This window comes from Coprinopsis cinerea (assembly GCF_000182895.1).
Source record: "Coprinopsis cinerea okayama7#130 chromosome 10 map unlocalized cont3.10, whole genome shotgun sequence".
Taxonomy (NCBI): Eukaryota; Fungi; Basidiomycota; class Agaricomycetes; order Agaricales; family Psathyrellaceae; genus Coprinopsis; species Coprinopsis cinerea.
The window spans coordinates 1,587,879-1,611,948 of record NW_003307535.1 but is presented as its reverse complement, the minus strand read 5'-3'; the positions used below and the strand labels follow the sequence as shown (position 1 = coordinate 1,611,948).

Sequence of the window (24,070 nt, the reverse complement as noted above, 5' to 3'; positions counted from 1 at the left end):
GAACCTAAATACCCTGGTGGTTTCGTCTCTCCAGAGGAATACTACAGATTGTACCCTGATGCGCCTGGTGCGCACCCTCCACAGCCGTACGTTTACCTTCAGACCTCGCCTCTGAAGCCTAATCTAACGCTTTCTTCTGGGTTGGCACCAGCTCCCTCTCACGACAAAACGCCCAATACGGCAACAGCATCATCCAGAAACCCCGTCAAAAAGCGTACGCCTGCGTTGCGTGTGCGAGGAACGTCGTCTACAAGCCGCATTCTGATGATATTTGCTCTCATTATTGCATAAACTGCCTTTCGACGCTGTTGCCGCAGAATCCTGGGGTAGACAAGTGCCATGTATGTCAGAAGAGGTTTCCGGTTCAAAGTGAGAGTGATGGAGGGGAATTCAAACAAGCAATATTTGGTAGTACTTCTCGTCATCGTCGGCGTCGGTAGAGCGGATAGCCGTTTAACAACAGGTATGTTATATCATACCATACTGTCCCTCACCTCTTGTTCGTTTACACCACTTGTTCGTTTTGATGGTGATGGGCCATCGTCTTTACTCAACTCCGCTGTGTACGAGCCTATGGGGACGCGCCTTTCAGCTGATGGATGTGATGGCACTGATGTAGGCCATATTTCCTCCTCGTTCGGTTTCACCAATTCCCCTTCGTTTTTCGTCATTTAAAGTACATAATCATGCTCAGATTCACTCAGAATAACTGTATACCAAGTTATATGACGATCGGGGCAGTGGAAACCGTGAAAACGAACATGTGGTGTAAACGAACAAGGGGTGAGGGACAGTACAGGTAGGAATGTCCGACCCCTACACGTATGGTATATATCACGTGAGATTATAAGCGATTGTCTTCATTACAACGAGCTATCATCAGAGAAACTGCCATAACGGGCCATAACCTGGGCAGTCTTGGGAAACTGCATCCCTGCCTCTGCGGTTTTGGGAAACTGCATCTCTACAACCGCGCGAGGAGAGGATTCAAATGAATAAAATGAATATCGCTATGCGTCCATTACAAACAAATTGCCCTTTGGTTTATGTCTGGCTTCCTTAGAACCAAAACGCAGTGCCGGAAGAACCGAAGCATACAGTATGCCTCTCCCTCGACGTAGAATAAGGACCCGCCACCTCACCTCACCTCATGCAACTCTAGACGATGGTGTGTGACCCTCCAGGCCCTTCACAAAGCCGGGCAAGACCTGTAATTTCAGCGCAGCCAGACTTGAGTTGACTTCCAGTCTTATGGGACCGGAACACCGGGAGATCTCTGGAGCCAGTCTCGGGATACCCCGAGTGAGACGCGGTAATGTAATGTGTAGCACCATCACCCTCAGTCTTCAATGCCGGGGCGTCGACTTCATCCGATCACTTCTAAACCCATTCGGATTCAGGAACAGAAAACCGCACAACACACACGCACTGCCAACCTCCCGGATGCCGGGCAAAATGACTTCACCACTGTTAGCCCCGACCCGCCCGGATCCGGTATCAGAAAACCACCAGACATACACCCATTGTCACGCTCCAGCTCTAGTTGCACCGAATGCCGGGAAGGCAACTCTATTTTCGCCCCAACTACGCCCAGCGAAAGGCACCCATAGCGTAAAAATGTACATTTATTCAGTTGTCAATAAAACAGCACTTGTATTATTTTAGACCAAGCGCCTTCCGCAAGCGAATCCGATTCCATACTGACAAAAACGTCTTGGTGTAAATTATTGCCCTCGATTGAGACATGTAGCTGACCGATTTGCGAATTCTCTTCAGAGCACTGTTGCCACACTCCGCAGCGCTCGAGTTGATGGACACCAAACGTGGATCGGTATTGGCATATTCGGACAAGAATGCGGCGCGAGAGCACTTGCTATGCCCAGTGCTGTGGAAATGGTCAATAGCAAAGTGTGTGTTTTGAAAGAAATGAGGCTCGCGAAGCATACAATATGGCCCCAACGCGCAAGCAAAGTCGTAGATCACCCGCTTAGGAGCCACAGGCCAGCGGGTCACCATGGCTGCGAAGACGTCATCCCGACCTTCGCTCTCAGCGATGCAATGGAACCCGTAGCAGATGCTGTGCGTGCACCAGGCCACCATAATACCCCCCGTCAGGCGTTGTTCACCATATTGGGCGAAGTATTTTCCGCATTTGTCCCCCCTCTTCCCCGACTTATCTTTGCGCCCATCCTCCCTAAGGCCTGGATACAGTGGCCGATGGCGCACCTGGGGCATCGCATATAGGCATCCGGTCTTCATGCAGCACCAATAGGTCAGTGAAGTGAGCGGGGTATATATTACAACCTGCAAACATACCTTCTTCCAGTCCTCCGGGTGGGGGACAGAATCCAAACCCAATGCGCGGGGCTCCACTTCGGGACACTAGTATCCAGCCGAAAAATCTCTTTTTTACGGTAATTACCGCGTTTTAGAAATGTCTGTTGCCGGAAAAATGCCCCGGCAACTTTTACCATGCTATATACCCTCGGTAATACCGTAAATATCATTATTTACGGTATTACCGAGAAAATCGCTTTTTTTCGGTAATACCGGGCGACAGTTGCCTCTCGGTAATACCGGAAGCCTTTTTTATGCTTCGGTAATGCCGGAGCATCGGTTTCTAATCGATCGGAATGCGAAATTATTGATGGGATTGATTATGTATCAAAAAGCCACATTTTAAAAGTTATATGTCTACTCTTATTTTATTATGGCCTCTCGGGGCGACATCTGATAAGATTAGTGTGCACCCGGGGTGCCCGTTAGGGTTTGGGTTAGGTTTAGGGTTGGTTAGGGTTTGGTTTAGGGTTGGGTTTCGGTTAGGGTTCGGTTAGGGTTAGGGATCAGGGTATATATTTATTTTACGTTACGTTCAATAGTAATTTAGGGTTAGGTTTGTTAGGGTTTGTTTGTTAGGGTTTGGTTTAGGGTCCTTAGGGTTTGGTTTAGTGTTTGTTAGTGTTTGGGTTCACAGCACGATTTCGCCGCAGGCGAAATCGTGCGGTAATTACCGAGCGATCTTTCGCTCGGTAATTACCGGAAAAATAAATATCGCTCGGTATTACCGAGGAATTACTTACCTACGGTAACGGACATTTCTAAAACACGGTAATTACCGTAAAAAAGAGATTTTTCAAGTGGATACCACCCCTTCGGGAAGAGGCGACTCGACCTTCAAGCCGTTTAGAACCTCTTCAGCGCGCTCGAGAATCCATCTCAGCACCGGAACCAAAGCGTTGGTGTCTTCATAGGCCTTGAAGAGCTGGTAGACCGCGGGGATGGGGATCAATAGTGAAAACCGATCAGAGCAAGGATTCTGCAAGAACGAACGGATAGCGTCCATCGATGGCGCATTTACTAATTGCAAAACTGATTCTTCTGCAGATATCTAAAAGCCCATTATCAGATACCTGACACATTTGCAGAACAGAAGTAATAAAGCGCTTACCTGTCGGAAGAAGTTCTTGCATACGCTCGATGGCGATTCTCGTTGGGCGTAAGTCAACCTGAACACATTGTCGAAAAGGTTTGACAGGGCTGGGCAAATTTCGAGAAGCCCTTCCTTCACGCGGTCCAGACGATCCAGGTGGTCCTGTATCAATTTGGCCTCCCATAATCGGTTTGCCTTCGTAGGCGAACCGGTGGTCATGGACAGTTCTTCTTCCTCCCAATCAGATAGGCTGTCCAGACTCGGGGGATCCATAACCAAACGAATCGTCCGTCGCAGCTTGGGATTTTGAATGATATGCTGGTGTGGCTGATACCGGATTCGCTCGCGGACCAGAGATTCGGCAGATGGGGTTGTCGGTGGCTTGAGTGTACTTCGAAGATGCTTGCGGCTGAAGGCAAGGGTAATTCCGTCCCAAATGACGGTCTCGGGGAAGTCTCCACATCGCGCACATTTCATGTCGTCGTCGTACTGCTGTAGGGAAACGTAGCTGAACCATATCGCTCGGAAAAGGTCTTCCCCCATAAAGGTTTGACCCGAATTCCTGTACCGTCGCGCCATGTGTTGAACCCATGCGGAGAACGGCGTTTCAGACAAAGTGTAGGCACTTGTATACTCGTCAAGCAGCTCGTGCGACACCAAAATCGAATTGTTGTAGTTGAAGAGGCCTCGATCACGAAGATCAGGCCCGATGTAGCGGCGTCGAGAAGGCGGACACGTTGGGCAGCGTTGGACCTCGAGAGTGTGTTCCAACGCAACGGAAAAGGTATAGATCCTGCATTGGCGAAGTTCAATAGGACCCATTGGATTGAATTTAGTCCTTCCAGAAGCACAGGGACAGGACCCATCCATGTCCAGACGCAGAGGCCCATCCGGAACAGATCGAAATGGCAGAGGGCGAGGGTACAACTCTGGATCATTTGGTAAGGATGCCCATGCAGGTACGTGTATGCGGCGGTACGAGATCGTCCCAGATCTAGCAGTCCCTGATATTATGTGTATCAGTAACGTCTTCTCCCGTTCAAAGAGAGTTCGGACGCACCTAACTCGGTCAAGGACCTTGCAATTTCATTAATACTTCGACCTTCTCGCCCAGATCCTTCGACTATATCTCCCAGTCCTCCTACCATTTCTTGAACCCGCCTGACGTGAACACAACCACCCTGGCCGTGGTCCTTGGAACATCTCCAGGTGCCCACCCAAGTCTCCGATGATCCCGTATGACGCACGATCGCCCGCCCCCTGAGTGCAGAGCTTGAAGATGACTGGACCGAGAACATTGAGACCACCTCCTCTGTGGGCAAGGAGCGTTGAAGGAACAATACTGCAGGGGACTCTGGACGGCAAGTAAAGCTCTAGTCAGATACCGAATATATCCCAGGCATACCTGTATTCCGTTCCTCCCGCATATCCATCAGCGACTCGATCTCGAAATGTTTGAAAAAGGCCTGATGCACGCAGGCGTCCTCCATGCCACTGGGGCAAGTACAAGCGACAAGGATTTCCCCGTCCAAAGTCTCGTACTCCAGGTGGTGCCAATGGTCCTGGTGAGGAATTCAACCTCTGAACAGACATAACATGACGCTACCTGGGAGTTTTTACTCACCGTCGTCTGTTTCCTTTCAATATCCCATCCCTGAACCACGAAGAGATTCCTCTCCAGGTGATAGAAGCCCGCGACATGGGCGTTTATTGCGTCCACGAAGGCGTCCAAATCAGGTTCGGATATCTCGGACTGAGTGTCGGGACTGCCCGAATGGGCAGGTTCGATCTCCGAGTTTCCCGAGACGGGATCATCCACGATCTCTGATAACTCCCGGTTCCCCCTGACCACCTCCTCTTCAACACGCTGTTTCTTGCGCCTCCCAATATCCTGGCGCGGCTTCGGCTTGATGGTCACAGTCCTTCTATTTTTCGTTGGCGAATCCCAGTCCTCCTCCCTGGCCGCATCAAGTAGAGCCACTGGGTAGTCATTGGCCGTGCTCTCGTCGTCGCTGTCGTCCAAAATCCGGCGTCGTCGACGTCGACTAGACATTTGGAGGAAAGAAGAAACAATCCGAGTGGTTGTTTCTAGCCCCAGGGGTACACGTGTTTTTGCGGACAAACACGGTGAGAATCGCACTGGCACGATCCGCCTCCACTGATTTTTCTACACCTCACCAACTAACCTCTCCTCCTATATGATACCCACTGCAGCTCCCAAGAAAAAGCGCGCGCCTAGGCGATGTATGAGATGTCCCAACAGGCCGTTACTCTCGACTTGTGAGCATCGCTTCAGGAAGCCTCGCCTCGAGGTAAGTCTTTTTCTGTGCTGGCATGCCAAAACCAAAAAACAAAAACCCCCCAAAAGACTACAGGAGTTCCGTCAACCCCCAACACCAATGTAACCTCGACGGCAACGACTATCCCGCCTATCCCGCCTCCCATAGACCCTTTACTTTTGGAGGAAGAACGCCTAATGCGGGAGACAGCCCTCCTACGCGACGGCTTGATGCAGTCAGCGGGCCCTGCAAACATCGATGAACAGCCAGAAGAAGACGGTGGAACACGGACCCCTTCACCTAGGATCGATGGACAATCCCAGACCCAGCACATGGGGTCTCCAGGCGCGCCTGCAAGTGACGAGCCGCAGCAGGAAGGCGGCGGTGGACCACATACCCAGGCACGTACCGTCGAAGGCGAAACCCAGACCCAGCCCCCGCGTACCCCATCCCCTGCAGTCCAAAGCCGGTCCCCATCCCCTACCCCATCCCCTGCTATGCAAGACGAGCCCCAGTCGCAACGTCCAGGCAAGGAGGCGACCCGCCGGGTTAAACGTATCCAACCGTCGGGGGTGAACCACTTCCATGGGTTCGTTGAAGGTGCGGGACGTGGATCAGAGGAATACCGTGAGTGCTTTCCCTATTCATCATCCCTGAACATGCCTGAACTTTGGAATGCTCCTCTTCCCAAAGGTGTATATCGTGTCCGCGAACTCAAACCCCCCATCACCGACGAAACCAAGGCCACGAAGGATCTCGAACGGTGGACGATCGACCTACTCTCTCGTGTACGTCTACTTCCTTTCGTCTCGTTCTCGACCGTGGCTCAATGCTCTCCGGCAGTGCGAAGCGATTTCGACTCGATCTGGATGTTGGCTTTACATGGCTATCCAGCACCCCGCTGCTAGGACACCGTTCGTCCACTTCATGTCGCGAAAACTCAGGAGGGATGCACCTGAGGCCTGCAAGCTTATCCATCGAGAGGTTCGTCAGACCATGAACGCTCTCACTCGAGCGCATCGTCGCGGAAGGGTTGAGCTAGAGGTGGAGTTGGAGAAAACGAAGGATGACCTTGAATCGGCGCAGAAGCGTGCGGAGGACGCTGAGAGGGCCCTGGAAGCCTTGAAGGCGAAACTCGCAGCTAGCCTCCAGGGGTCCTCACAGGCTACCGACTTCCCTCAGGATACTCAACCCGAACAACCTGTCCATCCTGAGGAGTAGGGCGTTCTACTCGTATGCGTACACACTAATACATGTAACGAATTGAATTGTCTTTATTATCGTTTCGTTTCTAAATGGCATTGGCCCTTTCCTGAGTGGCTGTGATGCAAAAACCTACAAGACCAGAATTTGCGAACCATGGAATCACCACGACACACCCTACTCTCACAATCCAATTGTAATAACAAAGTTTTCACCCTATTCTACTGCTGGAATAAAAGCTCGTTTCCTCTGTATGCGGTTATAAGGGTCTCTACTCCACTGTGTACCAGAGCATCAATGTCCTCCACGAGAACCACGGCGTCTGCGACTTCTTTGAGCATCACTTCGACGTTTCTCATCAAATCCCCAGCACCGGCCAGATTGTAGACAGTGTCATAGTGAATGGAGATCTGTTTCCTAAGAGTCTCCAGACGATTTGCGTGATACGAAGCCGTCGCCTTGGCTTCGTCTTCAGAGAGCCCCGCCTCGTAGTCTTTGAAGAGTTGCCGACAGACACTCCTTGCGTACTCCTCTGGGCCTGGTCCTATGACACGCTTGTACGTAGCATAAATGACCTTTGCTGCCGCAAGAGCCCGCTTTGCCCTGTCGTCTACCGTAGGGCTGTCGACAGTGGCTTAGCTGGGGTCTTCAAACTGCAATTGGTGAACTTACATTGTAGACTTAGCTCCTTCTCCCACCTTCTCTCCCAGCTTCATCCAAGGTCTCAACTCCTTCCTGGCTCGCCTGTGTACAGATGGGCAAATTCGCTTCGGGTCTAATGAGTAACCTGTCCTAACCTGGCCTGTTCTTTGGCATGCTTCTGGCGCCGGCGCTTATTGATCTCTTCTTTGTTCCTGGAAGATATTCCTTTAGGGTACGTGGTACTGGCTTTTTTGTAGAGTAATTTCGTACCTAGCATAGTAGTTTCTGTTTTTAATTCGATTAGCCTCTTTTCTTTCGGCCTTGGTGTGATATTTTTTGGGTCGAGACATGACGAGGACGAAGGAAAGAGACAAGTTGCAGTGGGAAATATGATTGCATTAGGTCGCGTCGTCTGACTTTTTACCAAGGGCCCCTACGGACACGGGGTCTTCACAGGGACATTCAGGCATGCATCGTGCAATTCTTCTGTCCTCTTAGTCACTGGAGAGTGCTCCTCCGAAGATCTTACTCTGGCGCTGTGAGGATAGGGTCGATTCGGCATGCCCAGAGCCGAGTGATCCCATCAAAGATAGCACCTCAGATCACGATCAACCCCTCCTCCTTGATTATTCTCTACCCTCTGAAGGTACCGCTAGCCCCATGTCGTCCTCTTTGTCGCATTCTACAAGTCCCAGATTTGTATTGGTGGCAACTCGAACTCGACCAGACAACCCACGCGCTGCACCAGTAGTGTCCGCTAGGCGCGCAGTTTACCGCAGGTCATCCTCACCATCACAGGCCCCGGTCACCGATTCTGCTGCGACTCAGGCTTCGGTCGACAATCCGCCCAGTGATCCACCGCCTTCATCATCCTCGTCCTCGTCCTCTTCGCAAAGCGGCAACGAATCCGATGACGACTCGGACATCGACGATTGGGTGTCCCCTCCACCCCCTGCCGATTGGGACCATGAGGGTGTTTTCTATGTCCCGATCCCTCCACCCACGACTCGCGACGTCCGAAGACAAGTCCTCCGCACGCTTGTAATCACACTGCTCACTATGCCTAGCAGGGCAGATCTCCTGAGGTTCGCCCTTTTCAGAGTGAGTAAGAGGTTTCTGGTGGACTACGCCGGGTTGTGGTCTCGAGATCCAGGTTAGTGTCCGTTTTTCTTTTCTATGATCGTCCTGATCGCCTCTGACATGTACTCCCTTTCTTGTAGAATCTGGTTTTGTTGGTGAGTTTCTCAATGTTCAACCACATATTGCATCCTGAATATATTGCACAGATCGCTCCCAAACGACGAGCTTGAGGTCTCTCATCACAGTGTGGGAGGATGAGGTGGCCACCGTGGCCGACGCGGTCAGGGACTCATGGAGGAGCATCCGCGATGCCCTGACGGTGGTTGTGGAAGACCTTAATCGCGCTGGGGATGCCGAATTGGAGGGCTCAGCAGACACCTCGCGAGGTCCTGAGGAGTTCTTCAAGCAGGGCTTCGCGTTGCGTGCAATCGTCAACATCCCGACGCGTGTCCCCATCGAATACAGTTCCGATGGGATGTTGGTGCGATGCGGGTATTTCTGGGAGGAGCATTCCATGTCGAATGTTACATGTGATACCATCCTCCACGCCCTCGGTGAATCGGGTGATCAGCTTCGCTGCGAGCCTCCACCAAATTTGCCTGCCCCCTGTGCATGGGGCCATTGACTTCGGCCCTCTTTCCTTGTTGCCATGTGGCCGTTTCGTATGTTCCTTTTCCAGCTGTATTCAAATTTCACAACTCATTTCTGCCCTCAGCGTGCCGTGGCAAGTTTTCTTTTTCCTTGTCGTGGCATTTTTGTTCATTTTCCTCGTCCCGGCTAGGTTCATTGATGTGGATGTCCTCTTTTGTATATTCGTCTTTCCTCTGTATCCAATGCATCTTTTTTTCTGCGTTCACAGGACCACTTGACGCCGTGCGTTGTCGGCTACCATCCCCGGCAATGTTCCGCAGTGGGTTGTTACCCCTTTTGCAATGATCGGCGCACCATGTGAGTGAGGCTTCTTATCGATTTTTCCGAGACTATACGGGGAATATGGTATTTCTAGGGGTATTTCGGGTGCGGACGACATGCGGCGATAGACGACAAAGGCAACAGGCCGCCCGATATGGGCCCAGGATAGAATTTGAGAGAATGGAAAAGAGTGAAATTCGAGTGGAGAGTTACAAAGTTTGGGATTCTCCTTTTGCCAAGGCGTAGCGAACAGGCCTCGTGCGTACGGGGTGCGTACCGATTGGCCTGCCTGGCGCTCTCGTGATTTTCACGAAACGCTTGGGAGTCGGTGCCAACCCGACGATTGCCCTCAGCCCAGTCGCGAAAATCCGAAGGTAGGGAGACCCGAAAATCATCGGCCCAGAATCTGGTTGCAGGCGTAGGAAACCACATTTCTGCCTGTCCGCGTTCACTGCCTCATCGTCCGTACTCTCTCGTCATTCATTTCCAGCTGCCATGTCCAAGAGGAAGAAGAAGACAAAAACGGAGCTCCCCTTGCCCAGCACGGAAGGTGATCGTTATTCCGCGTTCAGACAGATGAGGGACGTCTAACTTCTACCGTGACAGACGCTTTCGTTGGAAGGATAGAAGCCACAGAGAGAGAGCTTCACAAAGAGCAGGAGAAGTTAGCTTCCCTGCTGGTGAGCCAATCGAGTGCTCCAAGTAAGTCCCTGCCAACTGTTATTTGTGCGTGGTGGCTCTGTATTGACAATGGTTCGCAATCAGTGGGCTGGAAAATGTCGCAAATCAAGACTCTCGGTGACAGGAAGATACCCGAGATCAAGAGAGAACTGGCCAGGCTTCGTGAGGCCCACGAGGCCTTTCGAGCAGCTCAAGGGAAGACCGGGTCCAGCAAGGAAACTGACGCCAACTTGGATGAGAACACCCTCTCGCCATTGACGTCCTTTGGGGAACTGGGTATGACTCAAATGTTTTATTTATTCGCCTAGGCTAACGTGACGTGTTTATCTACAGATGCTGAAGGCGAGCCTGAGGAGTTAATTGACTTGGTCATCGACCAAGTGTTCCCAACCGTCTGGGGTAGGATTGGAGTTGATCCTACCAAGATTCCACCAACTCGGCATCGTTCCCTATCTCCTTCTCGTCCCGCCTCTATCCAGCAGTCTCGCCATGGCTCTGTCCATCCAAGTCTCAAGATATCGTTTTTCCCGTCGCTCACTGCTCGCCCACGGTCCCCCTCTACGCCTGACCCACCCTCTCCCCCTGGCTCTCCAGCGCCTAATCCACCCTCTCCCCCTCGCTCTCCTGCGCCTAACCAACCCCGTCCACCTCCAAGTGGGCGAGCTCGATCTCGCTCACCTTCAATCAAAATTCTGGACGTCGTAATCAAGCCTAACAAGGGAGGGAATGAGATCGAGATCACGGCGGAGATCAAGGAGGAACCCAAGATGGACACGGTTCCTCCAAAAGAAGAGGGGAAGAAAAAGGGGAAGCAGAAGAAAGCAGACACGGAAGGCCCGTCGGATGAAGAGATTGTCGCGAAGAGCGGACACTAAACCAAACCTAAGACCAGATGTGCGGAGCGGATAAAAGCGCGGAGTGAGATAAGAATGATGAGCGACTGATGCTGATGAATGCTGAAACGGTGTATTGACGAAGAGGTCAAGCTGAGGAAATACAGAGGGATCTACCTAGCTTATATACCTATTCTACAGTCTACATAGCCGCGATGAGTCAAGATGACGAACGGATGGTGAGATACAAAAGAACAATAAGGAGAGTCACAAGGCTGCGCGAAGAACGAAGAAAACAATAACGGAGTGACGAGGCAGTGCAAGAATGGAGAGAACAATAAGATGTAGGGCGAAGGGCATAACGAGGCAGTGTTCCATGGGAGAAAGTGTCCGTGTCGAGAATAAGGGCAAAAATGAGAATAAAGAGAAGGTGATAAGAGCGATGAAAGCGATAAGATAAGATAAGGAAAAATAAGGGCTCGTACTTGCTGTTCACGACATTACCCCCCTTCTAAGCTTCATCGTCCTCGATGATCACTGGCAGGCGTCGTCCAAGCTCCCAGTCGAAGTCAGTAGGTGGTGTGTCCGTGAAGTTCTCAAGCGAGCGCCAAGGGAGAGAAGCGAAGGTGGCGGCTGAGATGCGGCGGGGTGCAGAGGGGTGACGTTGATGGGAACTCCTTGACGGCGTCGGGGGCGTGCTCCAAGTTCTCTTCTGGTTCCCAAGTATCCTCTGTCGATCCGTAGCCTTTCCAACTGACCAGGTACTCCAGCCTGCGGTTCTTCCCTCGTCCTTTCCAACGACTGTCGAGGATGTCGTGAACCTCGTATTCAAGCTCTCCCTCCAGTTCAACAGGCTCAGGCGGAGGTGGCAGGATGCCATTGACATCATTGCCTTTCCAGGGGGAGAGCTTGTCAACGTGGAACACAGGATGAATGCGGGAGAGGGATGGGGGGAGTTCAAGACGATAGTCGAGGTCGCCAATTCGTTCGATGATCTTGTAAGGGCCGAGTTGGAGGTCGCCAAGTTTCCGAGTAGGAACTTTGATCTGGATGTCCTTAGCGTTGAGCCAGACGTAGTCTCCAACCTTGAACTGGTGAGCCGATCGCTTGCCGGATTCGTACGAGTCCTTCTGTTGCGCTTTCTCAAGGCGTAAGGCGGCTTCGGCATCCTTGCGGACTTCTTGAAGCTGTTGGATGCGTTCATCGACGGGGCGGACGTCAGTTCGTTTACCGACAGGGATGTTGAAGTGAGGGATGTAGCCGTAGAGGACTTCAAAGGGGGATCGGTCGTGGGCAGAGTGGATTCGGGAGTTGATAACGAATTCGGCCATAGGAAGGTGTTTGTCCCAATCATCTTGTCGGCGGCTGACGTAGAGGCGGAGATACTTCTCGACTTCTTGGTTGGCTCGTTCGGTTTGTCCGTTGGCCTGAGGGTGGTAGGCAGTGGTGAGGTTTGACTCGATGCCTAGACGCTTGAGGAGGGTGCGCATGACCTTGGAGGCAAACTGAGGACCGCGATCGCTGATGAACCGGAGTGGGAGGCCGTGGAGGCGAAAGACTTCTCGGTAATAGATGTCGGCAACGCCTTCGGTGGTGATGTCGGAAGTGCAGGGAAGGGCGTGGAGGAGCTTGCTGTAGTGGTCGACAAAGACGATGATGGCATCATGTCCATTGGCATCAGGAAGCTGGGTAATAAGGTCGACTCCAACGGTCTCCCAGGGGCCATCGGGTACCTCCAAGGGCTGGGTCGAGGCGCGGGGGTGCTGGGCGTGTTTCTTCCGGGCACAGATGTCGCAACCTTCCACATACTTCCTGACAAAGGCTCGCATGGTCGGCCACCAGTACTGTCGTTCAACTCGTTTCGAGGGTTCCGTGTACTCCGGGATGTCCAGAGGTAGGATCGTCGTGGCACTGTTTGAGAACGTCGCGTCGAAGTTCATCGTCGGGGGGAACGTAGACTCGACCCTTGTAGTAAACAAGGCCATTATCTTCCTCCCATTCAGCGAGACCAGAGGTGAGACGGCGGGGACCTGTCTTGCGGAGCTGAGCGAGTCCATCCAGAACCTGGGATTCTCGGGCGCTGGCCTGCCGGATACGGTCCTCCAAGGGGTTGACGACCATGCTTGAGGCGGCGAGCTTGGCAAACAGCTCGGGTTTGAGTACCACCTGTTGCTTGTTGTCCTCAGCGTCAGAGACCTGGTGAATATCGAGGCGGGAGAGGGCGTCGGCTTGGGTGTTGGATTTTCCAGGGCGATGGGTGAGCGAGAACCGGAAGCGGGAAAGGTAGAGGGCCCAACGAGCCTGTCGACGACTGAGGTCTTGTGCGGTGCGCCAGTATTCGAGGTTGGAATGGTCGGTGACGATCTCGAATGGTTCGGGGAGTCCTTCCAGGAAGTGACGCCAGTCTTTGAGAGCCTCGATAATGGCCAACATCTCCCGGTCATAGATCTCGTAGTTCCGTTCGGCGGGCTGCATGGAGGCGGATCGGAATGCAACAGGGTGCCAGAGGCCGTCGTCCTGCTTCTGGAGAAGGGCTCCTCCAGTGGCAAAGGCCGGAGCGCGTCGACTTCAATGCGAGTGGGGCGGTCAGGATCCCAGAGTGCCAGGATGGGGGCGGACGTGAAGGCGTTGCGGAGGGTGTCGAAAGCCTGCTGTTGGGGTTCGTTCCATTGCCAGGGGACGTTCTTCTTGGTGAGGTCATTGAGCGGTCGGGCGATGGTGGCGAAATCCTTGATGAAACGGCGGTAGAAGTTGGCGAATCCAAGGAAACCTCGAACAGCGCGGAGGTTGCGGGGAACTGGCCAGTTGCGGACGGCTTCGACCTTGGCGGGGTCCATGCTGACTTTCGCCCTCGCGGATGATCAGCCCGAGGTATTCGCACATGTTTCAGTAGGGTATAGCCATCTTATATGGTAAACCCTGACGGTGCAAAAAGCCCCATGTTGATGGCTTGACCTGACCAGCTGACAGATTGTCCTCCCCATGTATAAAGGGTCACCCATCTGCTCAGCTGACACATCTCTCAAGCTATATCAGAGGTGTTTGGTATACCTTAGAGTATGGGTCAGCTGAGCAGCCAGCTGACCCATGTTTCACAGGTAGGGATGGGTTTTAAAGCCCCCAGGTTAGGGGACAGGGGCCCGGGTAGCGCAGGGGTAGAGTGAGCAGTATCCATCCACCTACCCTAGATCAAACAGGGTAGAGGTAAGAGCTAACCAAGATAGGGGACAAATCACACAGTTATTGATGATCATGACTAGGTACCCATACCCTCCTATTATCAAGGTGCACCAAGCAGGCTAAAACAAATCACACAGTTATTGATGATCATGTCTCCCTCATTGTTGTATTAACCCCAAACTTTCTCTCACATTGGTTTCAGCTCCCAGGTCCTTTCCTAATACTACTGGTGTACATACATCTAGTCGCAGCCTACACTATATGCCCACTTGGTCTACATGAGTTATAACAGCCCAGGTCACCTATACAATAGGCCTAGTTGAATACTACATTGTATATATGATAGATATATCATTTTCATTAAACTTATATTCTACTTATCGCCTTCGTATTGCTGCTTATTTATGGTAGTGGTGGTTGCTCGGTTTGCACAGCAAGCCACCAAGCCATATCCCTGATGCCATCCAATCCGCAGGTCATCATCCGTCGGATTCAAATTCCTCTGCACGCACAACGTATGACCAGGCAACTCCACACCATTGATCATTGATGTCGGTCAAATTTTCCCCTCGTCCGGTTTCATCAAAACGGTTTGGGTCGTTTATCCTGCTGAGAATTGGTCGGAACACCTGCATGCCAAATTATACGGCGATCGGGGCAGTGGAAACTGTGCATAAAGAACAGGGGGTGAGGCTAGGTCAGGCTGCGCGGAACCGGCGAGCAGTGGCGCCATAGCCGCGCGGGCCGACTTTCACCTTCCAAACAGGGACCCGTGTTGCGCGGACCTCCGCTGATGGGTTAACGCGAAAGGCAAACCCCATATTAGGGTTACACCGAGGTTTCCTCAACCTGCCAACTCCAGCACGCGTCTTACAACCCCTTTCTCGTCTTACTCATGTCTTCCGAACTCGATCGTTTCATTGCGCTGGGAAACGCGTCTCGCAGGCTTGTCTGGGAGATATACCAAAGTCGAAATCGAGATCCGCGGGAGTCGTTGCTCATTTTGCTGGAGTATTCGGTGAGTGTAGATCAGTTCGCGATCGTCAGGATGGGTACTCACTCACCTCCTCTATAGAAAATAGTAAAGGACTATCGCAAGTACCTGGGTCTCAACGCAAAGACTCTCGACCCACCCATCCGCATGCTATTCGCGGAGATTGCGAAGAATCACAGCACTTACCTCGATAAAGACGTCCACATTAAACCCCATATCATCCTCGACACGAGATTCCTCGACCGGCTTCCACCACTACCCCCCAACTTCCAACCACCTGAAGACGTTCGGCCGAATGAAGACGTGTCCATGGGGAGCGATGGAAGGCAAGAGGGGGAGGAGACAGAGGATGACGAAGGTCATCAAAGGCGGTCGATAAAGAGAGACAACACTCACATGAGTCCCCAAACCAAACGCTCGAAGAAAAAGAAGGTTCATGTCGATGACACCGCGACACGTCCTTCCACTCCCGCCGAAGAGGGAGACAACCAGCCGCCGGCTCGGGCCACGAGGAGTCGGACCGCCAAGGCTGGGAGTTCGAAGGGTGGGTCTGTGCTAGGGGATTCGAAGGTTGGATCCGCGCAAGGGGATTTGCAGGGTGGGTCCGCGCAAGGAAAGTCGGCTTCGAAAGGAAGGACGGGTGGGAAGGAAAAGGAGAAGGAAAAGGGGAAGGGGAAGGGGAAGGGGAAAGAGAAAGAGGAAGAGGAGCTGGGGGAGGAGATGGAAGAGGTGGAAGCGGAAGCGGAAGCGGAAGCGGAAGCGGAATTGGGAGAGCCAGAGGATGAGGCGCCGGCACAGCAGGAACCGCCCGCGCCTGGTTCGGGGTTCGAGCTCACGGACGAGCCGTGTGCCTTGTGCGTTTTTTCAGGGCAGCAGTATTGCTGGCGCCCACCCGCGGGGGCCTGCTTCCGCTGTCGCAAACAGAAGCAAAAGTGCACGTTTTCGAAGACGACTAAGGGGTTCGGTTCCACTCGACTTGTTACGACGGCGGCGATGGCGAAGGCGAAGGCGAAGACAGCGCCTGTGCAGTTTGGTGCCAGTTCGCATGTGGCTGGTCCGTCGATCAAGCCCGCGGAGGGGTCTTCAGCAATAGCAAAGGAGCCCCAGCAGGTTGAGTGGACGGTTTTTGGTTTATCGGATGGTATGCCCGCCGGTACAGCTATAGGTACGTCCCCTGTGATTGTGATGGTCCCTGTTCTCATTATGTACTTATAGACAGCTCAAACCTCGTAAAGAGGGATGAGCTCAAAATGGTGGCTACTGCGACCTATGACCTCCAGGCAGACGTATACGACATCCGCGGCCAGGTACAAGCGAAGGTCGACACCGACACCAACAAATTCGGCGAGATCGGCGATCGATTGGAGGAACTCAAGGGTGATGTCGAGAAGGTCCAGGAACAATGTCTCGCATTTACAACCGACATCGACGACATCCGTGCGGAATTGGAAGACCTAAGGAAGGAAATTCCAAACAACACCCAGGAAATGCAGAGAATGACGAAGACTATTGACGACATCCAGAAGCGCGTCGTGGATCAGGAGCAGCAATTCAACGCCTACAAGCAGAAAGCGCCCGATAGGCTTCGTTCACTCGTACAATCGACCGTGAACTCTGAAGTGAACAAGGTGGCTGGGGTATTAGAGGGGAGGCTCGCAGAGAAGCTAGAGGATTACGATAGTCGGCTCCGCGAGTTGGAAGGGCAACAGATCTCGGAGATGGAGCGACAGTTGGAGGGGCTGATTTCCGAGAAGTTCAGCCACCTCTTCAAGGACGCCGAAGGGAAGCTGGAGAATTTCGTCAAGGGTATCATTGGGAAGGAGTCCCAACGGCTAGCAAAGCCTTGTGTCCATCCCGACGGGGTGGCAAAGGAGGTGGCCTTGTCACGGATGCGGTCGTTCATACAAGAGGAGGTTGCGCGGGTCAGCCGCGACATGGTACAAGAGGCTGTCGTCGTTGCCATGCGGAATCTGACGGTCGTCCCCCCATCCCCTCACCATCACCCCCCTCGCTATCCAACGTTAATTGACCCTGATGCCTTTGCACAGGCTTTCGAACCTCAGCTTCTGTCTCCAGCTCGTCCTAACCTCGGCAACTCTGTTTCCGCGATTCGTGTATCAGATTCCAGAGCTAACCTTGGTGCAACTCTACAGGAATCCATCCTGACTGAGGTACCTGACAATGTCTCTTCCGTTCGAGCAAGGCCAGTATCTAGGAGCAGCAACAGTGCAGACGAGGAAGAGGACCCATAAATATATAATTGTTGGTGTGTATAGCTCTGTGTTACATAGTACGGATATTAATAATTCTTGCCTTTTGGCCTCCTGTCTTTCAAATCGAATATATCGCCTCCATTCCGTACACCCGCCGGCCTCGGCTTTATGCCCTTCAACTTTGTTTTGGATCTGGTCTGAATCTCAGAGGATTTTGCCTTCGCTCGTGTGGTCACTCCGGCGGAGAGAGTTGGCATATTCCTCTTCTGCACTGGTTGTTCCTCGCCACTATCCTCAGGTCCTCTTGACTCATCGTCGGCGTGGACTGTCTTCCCCCTCCCCTTCGAATTCTTCTTCGACTTTGCGTGGGTGCGTTCTTCCTCCCTGGCGGAAGGGTCGTCGTCCTTCGACTTTGCGTGGGTGCGTTCTTCTTCCCCGGCGGATGAGTCATCGTCGGCGTCTGCCTTCCCCTTCCCCTTCCTATTCTTCCCCTTCCTCTTCGACTTTGCGTGGGTGGGCTCTTCTTCCCCGGCGGAAGGGTCGTCGTCGTCCACGCCTGACTTCCCCTTCCCCTTCTTCCCCTTAGACTTCTTCGTCGACTTTGCGGGGGTGCGTTCTTCTTCCCCGGCGGATGAGTCGGGTGTTTGATCCACCGTAGCCTCCTTCGCTTCCCTATCACCTTCACTATCACTTCCCCCATTCGAGTCGTTCCCGCCAGTTGCTTTCGCCCTCTCCTTCCCCTTAACCTTGCCTTTAGTCCTTCCCTTTGGCTGTCCCAATGCCTTTTGAACCCTTCCTCCCTTGCCCTCATCACCCTCTGTCTCTGAATTGTCATCTCCCATACCCTCTCCTTCGGTTTCTTGACCCGACGATTCGACAACAGCAGTGCCGATCCGCTTGAGTGGTGAGTCCGACCAGTTTGGTGCTACGGGTCTAGACCCTCCTGCGAACGGTGCCGCGGCGAACGGTGCCGCGGGTCTACCCGCCCTGGCTTCTGGGTTCCTTCCCTCCCCTTGGCCTTTGCCCCTTTTGGACTTCTCCTGTTTGCTGGGCAGGTCGGTGTCAATGGGTATGCGGGCAACTCGCTCGAGCCAAGTCCCTTCGTTCTTTGGATCTTCGTAATGTGAGAAGGAGAACACGGGGTCGGCACCCGCCAGCTGACGGCTGTACCAAAACCCCAGGATAGCCTTGAGGTTGTCGTACCGCATCACAGAAGGGTCCTTCAAGTCAACCGTTAGTCGGTCAGGCCAAAATGATTCGTCGACAAAACGGCGAAGGTTGGCAAATAATCGGGCCCAAGAGATATCACTCTTGACACCTCCGGATGCAACGCCTGGGAAGGTAGGTTAATGCTTGTTGGTGTGGATCACATTTGGCGCTTACGATAACTGTCAAAGATGAATGCGCGAAACACTTTCGTGATCCACTTCCGATGACTGGGCTCGCCTGGAGGACATTGGTTGACATCGGGGAGGATTGGCTCGCCATACTGGTTCCTCTCCAACTCGACCCGCGCGAGCTCTCGGACATTTTTCGGTGGTTGTGCGGGGCCTTGACCCTCCTGGGTAGAGTAATATGGACGCATCCAACGATCAAAGAGCTTCTCAAAGTGCATCTTCTCGTAGTCCCCCTTGAACTCCTCATCCAACCGTGTCCCCCCGTCAAGTCTATCGTTGTGATCCACAATCTGCTTCACCAGCACCCCATCCTTATCCCTGAAAGCAACCATCGCCCACATACGCGCGTTCGCCTGGCGGTAGATGTCCTCTGCAAATAACCAGGTCCGTCGGCTCACAGACTCTGCGTTACTGAGGACTCAAGGTCAGACCCAGCGGGTGAACACAGAGACATCACTTACATGAGTTGGATCTCCCCTGGTGGAGCTATATTGTCCCATTCCACAGCCTCATTCGCATATCTCGCCTTTTGTTCCTCGGGGAGCTTGTCCCAGAGTTCGGTCACTGCCCTCTGGTAAAATCCTATATGCTGGTCCCCCTCGAACTGGGCGGCGTCCATTAGCTCCCTCTTCTTCCTGGCGACTTCCTTCCATTCCATGTGTGCAAACACCTCCCTTCCACTCCGAGCCTTTGTCCCAATCTTTGCCGCTTTGTTTCTAGGCCTGCAGTTGGCTTTGAACCATGCAGCCACAGCTTCTTCAATGGAGGCCTTCATCGTGGGGTCGGGAGCCTCCCCGGATGTCTCCTCCAGCATCGACACAATGCGACGGCGTCGTTTCCTGACAAACTGGGCAGTGGATCGGGTAGCCTTAGCAGTATACCATTCCGCCTGGGATTTTGAAAGGTACTCAATGTGATTGGCTGCAAGCTTGAACTTCAATTTCTTGTTGGAGGTTTGGCGAGCCATATGCGGGGACTGAGAAGACGAGATGAGAGAGACCTCAGGTACTGGCGCGGAGGCTTCAGCTTATTCCACCGTCCGGCGGATAAACTCTACGCGACACTGTGGGCATTTCACTCTCCGATTCAAAGCATGTGAATACTCGGTGTTTCCGATGTCCTGGCCTTTGTAGCACACCACCATGGTCCGATCGCGAAGACCTGTGGAAGATGAAACGGTTACGTCTCGTGTCACAGTCCACCACACATCGAGAGGAATAATAGTCCGGTCCCGACCCATCTTGAACACTCCAGTGAAGAAGAACATACGGAGGCTCCGTCGAACAGACTCCACTGGGGCGTCCCCACGCAAGAGGGCTAGAACCCAGCCACGTTCCCCCCATATGCATGCTGAAGATGATTTCCCACTTTTCGACGGTTTAGCCGGAAATACGGCGGCAGCCCCGCGCATAACTCCACCCTCGTTTGCCTCGACGAGACCCAAGAAGGGATATGTAAGATTTTATTTGTCCTGTCTGCCGACATTTACATTTATGATGTTGATACCACAGTCTCAACACGACTTTATGGCTGATTGGATCCCTCGGAAGAACCAGTTTTTACATGCTATACTCGAAGGGGAGAGGAAAACATCAGCCTCGTGCACAACCTGCGGGAACGGCGATGCATACTGGAGGTGCCTGGAATGTGTCGGATCCTTTGAACTCTGCAGGAGTTGCATGAGGGATAAGCACCGGGATCTGCCATTCCACCGGATTGAACACTGGACTGCCACTCACTGGAACCCCGCTTGGCTGTGGCAGACTGGCCTTGTTGTTTCGCTTGGACATGGTGGCGCTCCATGCCCCAGTCCTCAAGGTTTTTTCCAGGAGGGTGATGAAGATTGCGAGGACGATTGGAGTGATGAAGAGGCTGACGTAGAGGACGAATCCAATAGTCACGGGTTGGACAGCAACAGGTTTTCCTTTGGTGCAAAACCAACTGGTCGACAGGTGGGCGATGATCGCGTCGTAATCGTCATGCACACAAACGGTATCCATCATGTGTTTTTCCATCTCTGCGGCTGCCCAGAACATCCCCCCGAAACAGTACAATTCCTCGATATGAAGCTATATCCCGCGTCTGTAAAGACGGTCAGGAGTGTCGCTACCTTTGCGTTATTGGACGACTACCACATGAATCAAGTCGAGTGCTACTCGTCGACGTACAACTACTTTGCCAAACTGAGGCGGATTACCAATAAGGCATACCCTCAGACCGCCCCGGTTGGTGTTTCTCTCCCTTGCCAGGCAAACCAATCAGAATCTAACACCGGCCTTCCCCAATGTAGAATCGGTATCGCGAGCTCACGCGGATGGGTCGGCAGTGGATCCATCTCAAAAACCTCAAATGGTTTGGATTTGGCCATACAACCCGAGAGCCGGCGGATGGAGAACTTGCCCTCTTCTGCGCGGCGTGCCCGCAGAAAGGTCTTAACGTACCCGCGGAGGAATGGAAGGATCTCCCTGACATCTTGAAGCTGAGGAGCTTTGTCGCAGATGGCAATTTCTCCTGCGTCCACCAGCGGCAGCGCGGCGTCGATAAGGACGTTTGGATTTCCTCTGGCACAGGTTTCATGACCGAGAGGACGGCGTATGCTGAACACCTAAGGTCTGCGACCGAGGAAAAACAGGTTAGTCTGTACACGCTATACCGTATCAATGACTCTTACAATTGGTTTCGAACGGCATCTAGACATCGACTTGTCATGAACATCGCGCAATAGCGGACAAGTGGAAGTCATTGAAGGGATGTGACGTCACCGGCATTGGTGCAATTGCGTGCATGAGGCACGGGTGTTTCGTACCTGGGGCAATGGTCGATTTTCAGAAGGGAGAAAGGTGATGTCGCCGAAACCTATGCGCTACTTATCGATAATTAACTGAAGCGGACCCGCGGCCCGTCGCCTAGGCAAATTAACATGGACTACGCGTGGTTAAAAGCTCTGCAGATGGGAAGATTGGATGATGTCCGCTGGGTCCTGCTCGTATACGACATCAATTGCCAATATTGCATCAACTTTAAGCGCCGTATCAAGAAATATCGCAATACCAGTTTGAGGCCACCCGCGGGCCTGATCATAGTGAATGCGATCGGGCTCTGGCATGTTCATGGACATCGCCCTGAATGCTATGCGCGGTTCGCACCCTCCTTCGTCTCTGGTGCAGGAAAGAAGAGTGGAGAAATACTGGAACCATTATGGGTCCCGATGAACAAACTAGCAGGCCCAACCAGGACTATGGCCAGTTCCCACCGCGCGGAAATGTTGGACGCAGGAGCCTCGGATAGTAATTGGAAGAAATTGACCGGACTGGGTGAATCAACTCACGCAAGCTCTGCTATTCGCTGATTATTGATTATTTTAGTGTCTTCAATTTGCAAGGAGCTGCCCAAAGCGAAGGAACAGGCCGAAGATGCGTTAGAGAGGTACAATGCTATCTGCGGCGCGGTAACCAAAGTCCAGGTGAATGAATGGACTGCGGAACTTGAGGAGGCTAAGGTCAGGCGCCTGACTGACTTCAAAGCGATGGATATTTTGAACTCGAAACTCGACAAAGGTATGCGCCACATGCTGTACAAAGATCCTACTCACTTATTATCACGCACAAGTACCAAAGAGGGCAGAAGTAGAGGCAGATTTAATGGACAAGGAACGATCATCTGGAGAAGGCCTAGGAGTGACGAGTTGGATCTCGTCCGGTATCGATATCCAGGAGAGACAGTACGTACCCCAATCGCGGACCTCGAATACTCACCTTCCATCCATTAACCGATCGATGGGTAGGGTCGAGTTGAAACGGTTAGCCAGGCGGTACCACCCGCACACAACAGCGAAGCAGAAGCTCGAAATCGCAAAACGCCGGCAGGACCTGACAAGCTCAATCGAAGGTTTTTTTAAGGATGCCGCGAGTCTCTTCCCTGGGGTCGACCTCACCATCCTCGAGCTGCTTACGGAGGGATGCGTCGTTTCGGTAGCGGTCCCCGCACCCCATGAAGAGGATGTGCCGGATTCCGACTACGACATTGAAGAAAATGTCTCCTCTTTACCCGCGGACCAGGGTGACGGTGGTTCCCCTGAGGACATCGCGATCCCGTTACCCTCCACCGTTAAGGCCTGGCCAGAGGCGCTCGCGTCCGTCCGACGGAAGGAGAGATCGATGCGCATAGCTCAGGCCAACACGAAACTCGAATCTATCCGCGACTCCATTGGGCGTTTATCCTACCTCTACCGTTCGCTCATCCGCGGCGCTAAGACGAAGAAGTCAAAAACACGTTCATATGGAATAGTCAAAGGATCCCGCGATGAACTACGGTTGCAGGTTAACCACTACGAACAGGCTAGGCGTGCCCTCGAACGCCTCGGGACAGCCGCTTCGGTCCTTGTGAAATACCAACCCATCCGCCCCGCGGATATCAGGGTGAGCACCGCTATTGCCGATCCGAATGCAAGAGGCCAGAGCTCCTCCCAGCTATCCTGGATATGGGGGATTCCAAGCGACAATCCATCGGATCGAACCTTGTATCTGGACGAACGTATGTCCCATTCGTCTTCGTCGAACATAACCTCTTACAACTCCACCTTTCCAGTCTATCGCGTCAATTGGATGAGAACCCGAGAACGCTACCTACGCGAAGAAGAAGAATATCAGTTTCTCCTTCGGGAAACTGCTTGGGTGCCACGTTTCTTCGATTCAAAAGCTTTGGAGTGGGAACAGCGGGGGGAGAATGTGTCAGAGCCAGGTCACATTGCCTACGCCTGCCGACAGGCGGACCTATGGCGAAACCTCGCAGAATATGCGCGGGAAGGGTTCCGCAGGGTGCTCAAGTCTATACAAGCCCCTGTGACCCGCGCAGACGTTATGACATGTCACGGGTCCGATTCTGACTCGTCCCAAGATTGCTCAGATAGCTCTACCGCATGTACCCCGTAATCTATCTTGAAATCCATGTCGATCCCCCATATAAGCACGCTCGTAAACGCTACCCATACCATGGACGAAAACCCCGGTGATCGCCCGAGCATTTCAAGTCTTGGTCTAATCAATCTTCACATCTCCCGCACCCTCTACGCGCTCAATACCCTCCTTGCTGAACGTGAGGCCCTTCAACGACAGGGCCACTTTGCCCAATTTATCAAATGTCTTCAATTCGAACTTGTGAGGTTTTCTTTGGCTCAATTAATGTCGGATTGCTCACCTCGGGAAAAGCATATCATATCCTGGCGTA

At 52.8% G+C, this 24,070-nt stretch overlaps 9 protein-coding genes across 9 annotated transcripts; 5 read left to right on the top strand and 4 right to left on the bottom strand.

Annotated features, from left to right (window-relative positions):
* Nucleotides 1–1,656: 1,656 nt before the first annotated feature.
* CC1G_15328 (hypothetical protein) lies at nucleotides 1,657–2,235 on the bottom strand (the record flags this gene model as incomplete). The annotated part of the gene is made up of 1 exon (XM_002910375.1): nucleotides 1,657–2,235. One exon carries the CDS (start codon nucleotides 2,233–2,235, stop codon nucleotides 1,657–1,659), a length of 579 nt encoding a protein of 192 aa, XP_002910421.1.
* An 898-nt stretch (nucleotides 2,236–3,133) lies between these two features.
* Nucleotides 3,134–5,483, bottom strand: CC1G_15327 (hypothetical protein; the record flags this gene model as incomplete). The annotated part of the gene is made up of 6 exons (XM_002910374.1): nucleotides 3,134–3,388; nucleotides 3,449–4,434; nucleotides 4,491–4,623; nucleotides 4,678–4,784; nucleotides 4,836–4,992; nucleotides 5,055–5,483. The coding sequence occupies 6 exons, from the start codon at nucleotides 5,481–5,483 to the stop codon at nucleotides 3,134–3,136; spliced, it is 2,067 nt and encodes a 688-aa protein (XP_002910420.1).
* A 145-nt stretch (nucleotides 5,484–5,628) lies between these two features.
* On the top strand, nucleotides 5,629–6,930 carry CC1G_02079 (hypothetical protein; the record flags this gene model as incomplete). Its single annotated transcript, XM_001834291.2, has 4 exons — nucleotides 5,629–5,742; nucleotides 5,799–6,336; nucleotides 6,403–6,497; nucleotides 6,553–6,930. The coding sequence occupies 4 exons, from the start codon at nucleotides 5,629–5,631 to the stop codon at nucleotides 6,928–6,930; spliced, it is 1,125 nt and encodes a 374-aa protein (XP_001834343.2).
* A 203-nt stretch (nucleotides 6,931–7,133) lies between these two features.
* CC1G_02078 (hypothetical protein) lies at nucleotides 7,134–7,628 on the bottom strand (the record flags this gene model as incomplete). The annotated part of the gene is made up of 2 exons (XM_001834290.2): nucleotides 7,134–7,533; nucleotides 7,585–7,628. 2 exons carry the CDS (start codon nucleotides 7,626–7,628, stop codon nucleotides 7,134–7,136), a joined length of 444 nt encoding a protein of 147 aa, XP_001834342.2.
* A 586-nt stretch (nucleotides 7,629–8,214) lies between these two features.
* On the top strand, nucleotides 8,215–9,259 carry CC1G_02077 (hypothetical protein; the record flags this gene model as incomplete). Its single annotated transcript, XM_001834289.2, has 3 exons — nucleotides 8,215–8,707; nucleotides 8,775–8,789; nucleotides 8,841–9,259. The coding sequence occupies 3 exons, from the start codon at nucleotides 8,215–8,217 to the stop codon at nucleotides 9,257–9,259; spliced, it is 927 nt and encodes a 308-aa protein (XP_001834341.2).
* A 782-nt stretch (nucleotides 9,260–10,041) lies between these two features.
* CC1G_02076 (hypothetical protein) lies at nucleotides 10,042–11,102 on the top strand (the record flags this gene model as incomplete). The annotated part of the gene is made up of 4 exons (XM_001834288.2): nucleotides 10,042–10,096; nucleotides 10,153–10,248; nucleotides 10,312–10,503; nucleotides 10,561–11,102. The coding sequence occupies 4 exons, from the start codon at nucleotides 10,042–10,044 to the stop codon at nucleotides 11,100–11,102; spliced, it is 885 nt and encodes a 294-aa protein (XP_001834340.2).
* A 4,033-nt stretch (nucleotides 11,103–15,135) lies between these two features.
* CC1G_02073 (hypothetical protein) lies at nucleotides 15,136–17,486 on the top strand (the record flags this gene model as incomplete). The annotated part of the gene is made up of 3 exons (XM_001834285.1): nucleotides 15,136–15,258; nucleotides 15,316–16,399; nucleotides 16,450–17,486. The coding sequence occupies 3 exons, from the start codon at nucleotides 15,136–15,138 to the stop codon at nucleotides 17,484–17,486; spliced, it is 2,244 nt and encodes a 747-aa protein (XP_001834337.1).
* A 47-nt stretch (nucleotides 17,487–17,533) lies between these two features.
* CC1G_02072 (hypothetical protein) lies at nucleotides 17,534–19,811 on the bottom strand (the record flags this gene model as incomplete). Its single annotated transcript, XM_001834284.1, has 3 exons — nucleotides 17,534–18,780; nucleotides 18,831–19,255; nucleotides 19,306–19,811. The coding sequence occupies 3 exons, from the start codon at nucleotides 19,809–19,811 to the stop codon at nucleotides 17,534–17,536; spliced, it is 2,178 nt and encodes a 725-aa protein (XP_001834336.1).
* Nucleotides 19,812–19,986: 175 nt separating this feature from the next.
* On the top strand, nucleotides 19,987–23,775 carry CC1G_02071 (hypothetical protein; the record flags this gene model as incomplete). Its single annotated transcript, XM_001834283.2, has 9 exons — nucleotides 19,987–20,298; nucleotides 20,356–21,069; nucleotides 21,135–21,476; nucleotides 21,539–21,684; nucleotides 21,755–22,158; nucleotides 22,210–22,401; nucleotides 22,454–22,565; nucleotides 22,629–23,377; nucleotides 23,432–23,775. 9 exons carry the CDS (start codon nucleotides 19,987–19,989, stop codon nucleotides 23,773–23,775), a joined length of 3,315 nt encoding a protein of 1,104 aa, XP_001834335.2.
* Nucleotides 23,776–24,070: the final 295 nt, after the last annotated feature.